The 12775-nt window shown below is 35.0% G+C and overlaps 2 protein-coding genes across 3 annotated transcripts in view; both read right to left on the bottom strand.

Moving 5' to 3' along the window:
* LOC129943135 (uncharacterized) overlaps positions 1-10464 on the bottom strand; it is a 237162-nt gene extending 226698 nt beyond the window's left edge. The window contains exon 1 of one of the 2 annotated variants that reach the window (XM_056052387.1): positions 9341-10464. In XM_056052387.1, coding sequence (XP_055908362.1) covers positions 9341-9696 — 356 coding nt within the window. In that variant the 5' untranslated portion in view covers positions 9697-10464. The remainder of the gene's footprint in view (positions 1-9340) is intronic. The other variant, XM_056052388.1, reaches the window with a different exon arrangement.
* LOC129943148 (gamma-aminobutyric acid receptor-associated protein) overlaps positions 1-12775 on the bottom strand; it is a 351335-nt gene that overhangs the window by 262955 nt on the left and 75605 nt on the right. The window lies entirely within an intron of this gene.

The following is a 12775-nucleotide window of genomic DNA, read 5'->3' as shown; positions in this document are numbered from 1 at the left end:
AATTTGGACTTTACATTCAAATATGGAAGATTTATGTTCATGGTCTTAACTTAAAACCGAATGTATTTCAAACGTTTATATACTTTTTATAAATCACTTCCGGTAACAAGAGAATTCACTGTTTATTTATTTTTGACTATCATTAGTAATGAGACCAAAATGTGGTGCGGTGTTAGGAAAATAGTGGGTGTGTTTTGTTTATTTGCTTTGCTTTGGTTAGAGAGTTCTCTCTGGGTGCAGATTAAAGGACTTTCAGGCAATTACCGCACAAAACCTTTCGGGTTTTTAATGTGTTTGTATATGTTTGTGTGTGTGTTTTTTTTTGTTTTTAAACATAAGGCACCATGAAGCATAAATTTAATTCATATTGAGGCCAGGGGTAAAGTTCTTTTGTGTAAGGGTGTTTTTTGTATGCATCTGACTTTTTAGGGTTATACGTAAACCCAAATAATATTTAATATTTTAATTCTATCTACCATCATCAACCCACGATAAGAACACAAAAGGATTGAATGTTAACAAAATAAAGACACTGTTTTCAAGCACATTTATAGCCTCAGAGGCATCAAGGCAGCATTAATAGAAGTAAAAAAGAACTTTGATTTTTTTAATGGTTTTCTCCTTAAATGTTATACATACAAATTTAATTAAAAATGTACCTACAAAATAGGTTGTGATTTCGAATGAGACGGTTATTTTTTTCTAAGCGCATGGTATTCAATCAACAACAATTTTGTTTGTCCTTGGTCGTTTTGACAGCTGTCACTTGATCTATGTTCAGATTATGCTTGGTAATGTGAAGTGACTTGTCGACGGCGATAAGCCCAAGAGACGATTAACGCCTTGAAAAAGAATATTTGGAACGCTATTGAGCCCAAAAAATCTTGAAAGTAAGAAAAGTGAGTATACGCCCGAGGGCATATGATTTTACCTTACGGATTTTTAAAGACAAACAGAAGGAAAAACTTTTTTTTTTCTATTCGGAACTTTTTATCATAACTTCATTTAAAATAGAGTTTTCCAACAATATATTTCGTTTTGATATAGAAAAACAGTTTTTTTTAAAAGAATCCAATAAATACAATTAGTAATAGTAAACGGTACTGGTTACACGGCCACCACGGCTACGGTTGTTTAAGCATATCCTTTTCATCAAATATTCTAGTTACTTACTTACCTTTTTACTTAAGGTGGCACTACAGTCCTGTGTGAACTAGAGCCTCACCCAACAAACCTCTCTATCTAGCTAGGTCACCAGCTAGATGTCTTCAGCTTCGTACTCCAAGTTGGATGAGATCAATTTCCACTTGTGCGCGCCACTTGATTCGCGGTCTTCCTCTACTGCGCTGTCTTGTGGTTTTTGTGGATTCGAAGACTTTCCGTGCCGGAGCATTAGTCGTTGGACTTTTACCCTTCTGGCTAAGTCTACGTTGCTGTACAGCCCGTACAGCTCATCGTTCCATCTTCTCCTCCACTACCCTATATGATACCGTAGATCACACAAAGAACTTTTCTCTCGAAACGACCCAAAGTGCTTTTATCCACTTTTGTCATAGTACATGCTTCTGCTCCGTTTAAGCAGGACGGGGATGAAAGAGTCTTATATAGCGATACTTTGGTCCTTCGTGAGAGGACTTTACCACTCAATTGCTTTCTTAGTCCAAACAAACAGCGGATAGCAAGAGTTATTCTTCGTTTGATCTCAGCGCTGGTGTTGTTTTCTGCTTTTACAGCGGAGCCTAGGTAGACGAAGTCCTTGACTACCTCAAAGTTACGTCTTTCGATAGTGACGTTTTCCAAGACGTCGGTGTTGTAGGTCCTTTCTTGACAACAGCATGTACTTTGTTTTGCACTCATTAACCGTTAAACCCATTTTTGCTGCCTCAATACTCACAAAAGCCCCATTGACATCAAAAAGAAAGATAGTGCCTCTAGTGTTGACGTGTGAGCTCTGCACTATTCTTTCAAGCACGATGTTAAAAAAATCGCATGACAGCGCATCACTTTGACTAAAACCTTTTTTGACATCGAAAGGTTCTGTTAAGTTGTTTCCTACCTTTATGGAGCAGCGTGAATTCTCCATGGTCATCCTGCACAAACGGACGAGTTTGGCAGGGATGTCAAAACTAGACATGGTAGAGCCATGCTCGTCCCTGTGGATGCTGTCATATGCGGCCTTGAAATCGATTAAAAGATGGTGGGTGTCGATTTGGTGTTCTTGGGTTTTTTTCCAGGATATGCCGTAATGAGAATATTTGATCGAATGTAGACTTTCCTGGCCTAAAACCACACTGATAAGGACCAATCAGGTTGTTGACGATGGGTTTTAGACGTTTACATATTACGGCAGAAAAGATTTTATAGGCGATGTTAAGTAAACTGATTCCTTTATAGTTGGTGCAGTTTAGAGGGTCTCATTTTTTCACGATCGGGCTAACAATACCGAGGTTCCATTCATCGGGCATGCTTTCTTCTGACCATATCTTACAGATAAGTTTGTGCATGCTCCTAACCAACTTATCTCCAGCTGCTTAAAAGAGCTCGGCATTCAAGCCATCCGCTCCAGCGGCTTTGTTAGACTTCAGCTTAGATATGACCATATCTAAATATTCTAATACCAATTTGAATATTGGAGGCTGTAAGTCCTTGATAACTTCACGAATCTAATCCTTTAGTAGTTATGGGGCGACCCGACGCACATGTTTTAAATTTGTCGAGCATTTTATTGTTGTCTTGACACTAAACCCTTCTTCTCCGCTTCCGTCACAGTGCTTAAAATGCGCCATTGACATCAAGCTTTGATCTCCAATAATGTCAATATCATCGGCATATCCAAGTAATTGGACGGATCTTTGGAAGATTGTGGATCTGCGATTGAGTTTTGGACCATTCCTTACAGAACAATGATGTTGAAGAAATCGCATGACAGTACATCGCTTTGACAGAAATCTTTTTTTTGTACTTTAAAAGCATCGGTAAGATCTTTTCCGACTTATATAGAGCAGCGTAAATTTTGCATTTTCAGTATTCTGAACAAAGAGACAAGTTTGACAGGGATTCCAAGACTAGACATTGCTCTGTAAAATTCTTCTCTAAAGGTACTGTCAAAAGCTTCGTCGTTGAAACCGTCATGTGAATATTTTGGTCAATGTCTGTTTTGGTTTTCTAGTCTGAAGCTACACTGATATGGACGCATCAAGTTGTTGACGAATAGCTGCACAAAAGTCTCCTTTGCTGAGGATTGGGCAAACTATGATGAGCTTGTTTTCTTCCAACCATATTTTGCAGATGAGTTTGTGCATCCTCTATGGGTCAGAGCCTGAGCTGACGAGGTTGAACTCGCATGTGAGATCGATCGAGCAGACATGGATTTGGACTCAGTGCAAAAAAACGAGTTCACTCTCTACAGTTCTGACTCAGTGATATATGAGAACGATCTCAAAGCTCTTTATATGCACTTGCACTAGTTAAAACAGTAGATTATGTGCGGTCAGTCGAGTCAAGAATTAAAATTGTTTCATTAACCAAGGCCATACCCGTCATCGCTCAGTAATATTGCAGAAGAATTATTATTCATATTGTGGTGACTTCCCACCGCAGTGGCAACTTTTGGCAACTCATCGACAGCTACATTAAGTAAGAAACTATTTTTCAAATTCGAACGTCATAACGTTCGTCGTCCATAGCTCAAGAACCAAAAGAGATATAGACTTCAAATAAATTTTGTTATACAAATATAAATATAATATATTGCAACGTCATACCAAGCAAGTATATTTTTTGAAAAAAATCCAATTAACGGTTTTTTATAAATCAAAAAAACTGAAGAAAAAAAATGTGTCACCTCGAAAATTTTACGACCAAAAAATGATTTTATCTCCAAAATAATTTTGTGCAACGAATAATAACGTTTTCAACATCTGGTAGAATTTGGAGAAAAATCGAATTGACAGTTTTTTTTATAAAAAATAAAAACCTAAAGAAAACATTACTCAAAGTTGGTAAAAATTAGTTTAGTAAAAATTGGTTTTCGACTAAAATATCTTTTCCAAAATTATAAATATTGGTTTCAAACTTATTTTATCACACATAAAATATTGTTTTCGGCATTCAGTGAATTTTTAATTAAAATACAAAAAACAGTACGATCATTTGGTAAAAATGATGTTCGGTTCTCGATATCACGTAAACAATAGAAGGTATTGGCTTTAAATTAATTTCATTCATCCAACTTGTATTTGTTTATAAAAGAAATAAAAACTTTTAAGGAATGCTACTAAAATTTTAAAATATTGGTTGAAGGCTGAAAATCTCGTTTGCAAAAATAGATTTCGAAGTCAAACTATTTTATCACATGCAAAATATTGTTATTAATTTTTATTTTTTTTAGAATACCTATTGCAATTGACAACTTTTTAACAAAACACGAAAACCTACAAAAATCGACACACAGGATGGGTCGCTTTCCAACCTCTTTTTATACTAATTTTAAATTACTTATTTGGGTCCGATGAAGGGCAAATTGTTTTGCCCAAAACGCAATTCAACAAAGAGAATTTTTCTGCAACTGTTTAACATGAAGAAGGTTATTCCATGTTATAGAGATCTACATACCTATGTCTGCATGTAGAAAGGGAACTTTTGAGCTCATTGTTACAATAATGGACAAATGGAAATTTCTGAACATTCTTAAAAGAAATATGCATCAGTTCACAGAAAACACAAATTTACCAGCAATGTTTTACTTTTAACAAGATATCGATCCAAAACATAAAACAATTATTGTAGAGGAATGGTTGCTTTATAATGATAAAGCTCAACACCCTATCTCAGTCACCGGACCACAATAGTATTGAGCATTTGTGGGAAGAAATCATGCGAAGGTTCCAGAACTGCAACCCAAGTAACAAAAATCAATTGAAAACGATGGTTACGAAATTTGAGAGAAAAATACCTGGCATTTCAATAAAGAATAAGTTGTCAAATCGATTCCGCGGTTATTTAAAGCTCGTAGCTTAAAGTGGCCAAACATTAATCTTACAATATTACCACACTTCAAAAAAAATTTTCATTTTGATTTTTGATCTCCGAGTGTAGGCTTAATTTTTTGCCATGCATTTTAAGAATTTTTGAGATTTTTAATTGGTATTCTATTTTCTTATTTGACCTTTAGGCTTGGACCATGTTTAGGCAACAGTCTTAAGATCTTTCAAAAGAAAAATTCTTCAAGTGATTTTTTGGCCTGATTGATTGATGAAGAGTGAAGAAGAAGATACAACGATGAACTGTACTGGCTTTACAGCCAGTCAGAAGAGTAAAATTCCAACGAATAAGATGGCTGCGTCATGCAGAGCGAATGAACATCAAAGCTCCAGTCCAGACGGTCTTCAAATCCAATTCCGAGGGACAGCGCAGCAGAGTAAGACCGCGAATGTGTTGGCGCGCGCAGGTGGGAGAGGACCTTAACCAACTGGAGACACTTAACTAGGACCGTCCCGGAATGTAGTGCCTCTTTAAGTAAGTATAATAATAATAAGTAAGTAATAACTTTTTTTAGTTGAAAATGGGGCAAAACATCGAGTGAAGCTTCCGTCGCGCCGTCCTGTTCAAACCAAATGTTGCCAATATCCTCCTTCTCCTTTTATGAACAGAAATTTGTTTTAAATGCCCCGATAACGATCGCCATTGACTGCAACGGCAACTCCTTGCTTATTTTTTTTAAATTTGTTTCGCAGCCAACGTTTCCATTCCTCAAAGTGCACCGTTCGCTACTAACAAATCAGTTCCTTGGTGGAATTCTGTTTTAAAATATTTAAGAAACCAAAAAATGAAAGCTTGAAGATCCTTTAAAAAGCATTCCTCGCAACCCAACCTTATTGTTTTCAAAAAAGCAAATGCTTCGCCCTATTTCATTAATTCCTTTCATGTCAAAAGTCTTAAAAAAAATTATTGCTAAACGCCTTTTTTGTTTTTAGAAACCAAAAAATTAATAAGCACCAACCAAGTTGCTTTTAAGTCTATGAGAGGCTGTTCCAATGCTCTGCTACACATCGATCATTACATAAAGCTATATCATGTCGAGACCACATTTCGATACTATCATTAGATTTTGAGAAGGCTTTCGACCGCACAGGTATCCACTTAATATTAAAAAAAATAAAAAATTGGGGCATTGGTCCAAAAATATACTCATTCATTAAATCATTTTTATCAAATCGCAAAATATCCGTTAGGGGAAACAAATCTTTTTTCACAGCCAAACCACTGAATAATGGTATCCCACAAGGATCACCATTATCAGTTGTGCTTTTCTTAATGGCTTCCAATGATATCAATGTCATGATTGAAAAATATAAACTTCTCGATCATTGCGTTTACACTGATGATATTTTCATCATGAGCAAACTCAAAGATTTAGAAAAGGCAAAAATTGTAATCGATATTGTAGAATGGTGTAATAACTCAGGAGCAAAGCTCTCACTAAAAAAATGTAAAACTCTAGATATATGTCGCATATTATCATGTCATAAACTTGACTTAAAAATAAATAATGTAAATATTGAAAGCGTAGAAAACTTAGATATTTAAGGATTAAGATTTAATAATAAGTATAATTGGAAACCACACTGTATGAATCTTAAAAAGAGAAGCAATATAATAAGTTTTTTATCCAACAATAAATGAAATGTTCACATTAATAGACTATATACAATTACTAAAGGTTTAGTTTTAAGTAAAATCGAGTATGGTTTTTATATTTATGGCAAATGTCCAACCTCGACTCTAAATGTTATCAAATCTTTATACCATCAATCCGCAAGAAGGAGTAACAACGCCTATCGGACTATAAGAATAGACAACATCATGGCAGACACTGAACTTCCTACTTTTGAACAGCGTCAATCAGAAAGCCTGTTAAAAATACTGTCAAAGCTTCTATTCTCCAAGTACTCCGTCAATGATAAAGATATCGACTCAACGTCCAACTTGAATTGCCTTGTCAATTGCAAAACAAATGGGGTTACCATTTAAGCGTGTCAAAGGAAACACCACCTCAACCTTCCCCAAGGTAGAACATACAAATACAAACTCGTTTGAACTAACTCTATCAGTATACAATCAAGACAACACAAACAAGAGAATCTATCATTCCACTTTCGCCGAAATCATGGAAAATCTAAAATAAGAAGACTGGATTCCTGTCTTCACGGATGGGTCTAAATCAATTTAAATACTTCGTTTGCAGTAACTCAAGAGGATAGAACTCTGTTAAGAGCTGGAATATGATGGGAATTCTCATCAATCTTTACTTCTGAAGCACTAGCCATTTTTTAAGCTTGTAAAACTGTCCTGCAATCCACTTCTAAAGCAGTAATTTGCTCCGACACAGTCTATCGGTGTTCAAATCAATCTTTAATCCGATCAACAACAACAGCAACAAAATAATTAACAATATAACCCGACAAAATTGAATTTACCAGTCATATCGGTATGCCAAGCAATGAATATGTCGACAAAGCTGCAAAACTCTGCAACGAAGCACCATTTTTCATTTTCGATACATTTTCAAAGAACGACATTCAAAGATATATCCATCAATTACCTAAAACGAACAAAATTATCAACTTGGAATAGCTACGAAAATCATTATGCAAAGATAAACACTGATCGATGCGCTCCAATCTGCCCATCATCACTCTCCAGAACAACAATATCAAACTTTATTCGCCTTCGCTTAGGACACAGTATCTTAACTCACCAACACCTATTAAGGAAAGAAAGTCCACCTCTCTGCCTATCATGCAACAACAACTTGATCATGCCACATATACTTGGCTTATCATCAAGCGGAATTTCCAAAATGCTGTTTTAAAAACCGAAAAAAATATTTATTCGTTTCTTAATACAATTAATGTCGAAAATGCATATATTAAAAATAGACAAATACCTTCATATGAATAATTTGATATAATTAACTAACAAGTTATGTTAGAGTGGAAAGCTTTTGTAGCTAGAGCTCTTTTTCTAATGCTAATAGCATAGGATTTGTAATTTTATGTTAATAAATAATAATAATCTTTTCGAAGAAAAGGGGCCTAATTATGCCTCTGGACCAAAATCCGCACCAAACAGTGATGGGTATATCGGCCTTTTCAAGTCATTCTTATATCACTAAATTTTTTGTAACACAAAATCTATAATTACTACGTAAATTACCATCAGTTGCAAATTACCTTCCAAGGGTAATGCGAAAAATCGATATTTTGAAATTTTTAGATATTTTGGAATTGATATATAAACTATAAGACACAGTAGCCCGTAGATTAATAACTTATGAATGACTCTTAAGCAATCAAAAAACAGGGGGACCTACAGTTATATGCTTAATCCGAACGGCTTATTCGAGAAAGCTATTTTCAAAACTAAATTTACTCTTGGAGGAGTTGTCATTTCCTCGCGAGAGTCAGTGCAAGTGAAAAAAACTTTAAGTAACACAGACAGGAACTCTGGCACGACGGACCTTAGCACTAATCATCATGTCAACGGTACAAAACGGCTACACTATAAAAATCGCCTGACTTAAAAAACATTTTAATAGCATTTACCATTTAAGGTTTAAAATAAAAACAATAATGTTCTACTTTTGAGTTTTTACAATTGTATGTCTATCTTTACTAGTTTATACTCTCGACGAGACAAAAATTAAAAAATAATAAGTTGCCTTGTCGTATCCCCTTTAACAGCAGTATATCTCCTAAAATTTTAAAATATTCTTCCTAAAAATGACAACTCATTTTTGCATTTTAATTGTTGGATAAAATTACAAAAAGTCAAAATGTCAAACATAGAATCCAAATGTAAAAGTTGTGGACCTTAAAAGGTCTCAAAGAAAATTAGCCTCCCACAAAGGTAAATAAAATCATTTCTCTCATTCTCACATTTTTCATCTCTTGACCTTACTTAACAAAAAATCTTTGATAGTTCTCATGTTAACCACTTTTATATAATAGTGTCTGAGAAGCTAACCAAAAACTTAAGTGACTTTTTTAAATATCTTAATTCTAAAGCATAAAAATCATGAAGCAAATGAGTCTCATTTTGTTTTATTTATGAAAAGTAATAATAATAAGAGTTTAAAAATAAATTAAAAATAAAATCAACTTGTTTAATTACTCATACCCAGAAGAGGCTTAAATTTTAGACCCTTTCTACTTTTCTACAAACCAACCGTACATATTACATCTAACTTATCCAACTTATAAAAGTTTCATGAATTTAACTTATAACATCATTAATATACATAATTTAAAAATTCAAGAACTTTTCTTTAGTTGCTTACATGTCTCCACTACGCCTGGGACGGCTCTTCCTTCTTCGACGACGTCGCCTCTCCGACGAGGCTGTGCTGTTCAATAAAACATGCTGGCTAAGGGACTTTTGTTGATTGGGAGTTATCACTGTTTGGGATTGGACTCCACTGGCTGCCAGCCGGCGACCCGTTGCTGTACTAGAAGGTAGATTTCCAGTGCCAGCGCTATTGCTATTGCTATTATTATTGTTGTTGGCAACGGCTACCACAATCTGCCCCTCACCAAAACCAGCCGACGAAGTGGTGTCTGTAGATTGGATTGTAGCCGTAGACTTAGAGGTTCGCCCAGTAAAACTGTGATTGACTTTGCGCCACATTCGTTCCATTTTTTTTTATTTAAATATATAATTTCGATTAAATTGATTTGATTTTTAATTTTATTCAAATTATTTTTCAAAAGGCTATTGAACTACAATTGAGCTCTAGGAACAAGGTTTACACTTAAAGTTACAACTCCGTTTGTTCGATTGTGTGTAGTAGGTCCTTTTCGGCGGTGCTGGAGGTGATGGTGGTGGTAGTAGTCCTGATGGAGTAGATACTTTTCTTTATCCAAACAAAAAAGAGAACTGTAGTTGTTTTTTTAGTTGCCAACGTTCTTAAGAACACACATTTGGGTTGCGATGAGCACCAGGATAATCCCGAAGACTTCACTTTATCTTTTTCATTCTTTCAAGTTTTAACCGAGATGATACACAAGCATAAAGATAGATACTTTCTTCTTTTATTTATTTTACTTTTGCTACACAAATCACGGTTCAAAAATATAAAAGAAAAGAATTCACAAGAAAAAAAAATCCGCCAACCACCCCATCACAATGAGGTACACACTACCCTTCCTCAGTATGATTTCGACATGGGGTAGGATGTAATTTTCGTTAGAGGAAGTATCTCACCGGGGAAGGAAAAATTTTTGCACACCAATTTTTCACAAAGAAATCTAACACTTTTCTCAATGAATTTTACTATAAAATTGACCGCAAATTAATCACCAAAGAGTATTTCAACTCTTTTGGGATTCAGGAGGAAAAAGAATCAAAGATTTCGGCACGTATTTTCCGGAAAATTTCACACGGGAAATGACAAAAAAATTCTTTCTGATTCTGTCGTCTAATTCGAATAACTCGATAATATGGAGAGAAGAGTGTTGGGTTTCATATACGAATACGAGTACATATAGTATCAAGATGGAATCATCTCATGGAGGACCGGAGAGAGCTTTTTGCTAAGTGGAATATTGGAGAAACGTATGTATATATTATTTCCACCACCTGTCAGCGATGATCCACTGTATAAAGGATACGTATGTAGATTGAGTATATTCCCAAGTCATTCATAAAAAAAAATATAAATTTGTGAGTTTGCTGTTGGAAGGATTTGAAGAGGCATGCGCTTTGGATGTCTTCGAGTTGAATTTTCGAAACTTAACGAAACTGATAAATGTCTATTGAATCGGTTTGAAGTTTACTTAAATAACAATTTCGAATGATTCATGTACTGAATCAATGAGAAGCTTTTTTGTCTTTTAAATTTAAAGTGTTTAAGTCACTTCGAAGTACTAAAACATATTCAAAGAGTATAAAGTAAACATTTCAATTATTTATTAATAAATCCAAGAAGGATTGGAGTAAGTCGCAAGTCAGCACTTTAAATTGTTTTGCTTGGTAAAATAATCTGTCAACACAAAATCTAGCTGTGAGGTAAGAATAACCAATGAGCCAAATATGTGGCCATCAATGCATGTGGAACCACGTTGGTCTCCTATCGATCTAGATACTATTCTTGCTATCTTCTATTTAATTTTGACTTTACATATCTTTAATAGACGCTATTCACTCGATAACAAGGCAAGACAATCTAAATCTTTCTTCTAGTTTGTGAAATACTAAAAAAGAGTACAGTATATCAAAGCAAAACTCGCACAAACTGTTATAAGTGACTTTTTGCTCCCCAAACTTATTCCACGTGTCTTCGATATTGAATTTAAGATTCATAAATTATTGTAATAAATCCAAAAATATTAAATGCATTTCATTAACAACCTCATATTAAACTCGTATTCTATGCATTTAATAGTTTGAGTATTTGGTTGGACTTCTTTTTTATTTGCCGCTACAGTGTTTAACCTTCGAGGCACAGAATCAACTAATTTCTTAGATGTTATTTTGGACCATTCTTCCGCTAACACTCTTTTGAGATCGCTCGGTCTGTTGGAAATCTGCTTACGCGTTCTTCCAAGTAACACCAAAAATGTTTGACCACATTTATATCTGGGGATCCAATGGAGTATCAATAACTTTTGGACAGTTGTATAGCATCAGGAATGCACTTTGTAAGTTTTGTGCTTGAGATTCTCTCATAGTTCATGTCTTTCGGCACTAGCATGCAAATCAGTTTTCAATTATTAGGTCCATTATTCCTCCAATAAATTGTAGGTTGCAATTCCCGATGAAGCCATACATCCCCAAACTGCTATGCTTATCTTAAATTTGTTTCTTTCAGCTGTTCGTTGGGTTAACGCCAAGCATAACCCTTACCATCCTAGCCAAAAAGGTTATAAGTATTTGCTTACGTTGGCAAAAATTCATGTTTTCCAATACTCGAAATCTTTGCCGACTTTCTCTTTTGCATTTAAAACACTCTTTATTTTGGCAACTTACTTGCAACTATCATATTTCTAGCTGCTTCCACAATTGTTCGCTTTTCACGTTCTGCTGCTCCATTTTGTTGTGGTGAATAAGGGGGTCTTATATATTGCTTTATGCTGAATTTTAACAGCAATATTCGTACCCTTTTATTGTCAAATTCTCTACCGCTATCACATCTCAACTTTTTGACTATGTGTCCGTTAGTCTTGGCTTCATTCATGAATGTTTGAAGTGATTAACATACCTCGCTCTTGTGCTTCAAAAAGAAGAGCCAGTACCTATTCGATCACTTCTGGCCTTGAAAGGAAGTCGATGCATTTTACCAGCTACTCATACATCACAGAACTCTTCAACACTTTCGGGAAAACTAACATTCACCACTGTCACAATACCATTGATCTAATCTCAAAAAATTTCCTTTTTTGCATTTAAAGATAACGCCATCAAAGCTTCATGTTGCTTTGTTTTGTGGACATTCGACAGCCCAATGCCCGAGTTCTTTGCACTTTTTGCATGGAAATTTCATCTTAGAACGTTCCAGTTTACTATTTTCCTTTTCCGGTTGCTTCTGCTTTTTCTTAGAATGTCCTCTTGCAACAAAAGCAGTGCCATCACTCTTGATATTTTGTTTCGTTTCTCTTGTTTCGATGGTGCATAACTTCTCGATCAATAAGGTCAGGGTTTGTTTTTCAGCAGGAATCGTATCCCACAAGTCTCTAAAAAAGCATATCCATTTGCCGTTTCTATTTCGCCCAATCGC

The sequence above is a fragment of the Eupeodes corollae genome, chromosome 1, assembly GCF_945859685.1.
Source record: "Eupeodes corollae chromosome 1, idEupCoro1.1, whole genome shotgun sequence".
Lineage (NCBI taxonomy): Eukaryota > Metazoa > Arthropoda > Insecta > Diptera > Syrphidae > Eupeodes > Eupeodes corollae.
The sequence above is the reverse complement of the archived record's forward strand: the minus strand, read 5'-3'. Positions and strand labels throughout refer to the sequence as shown.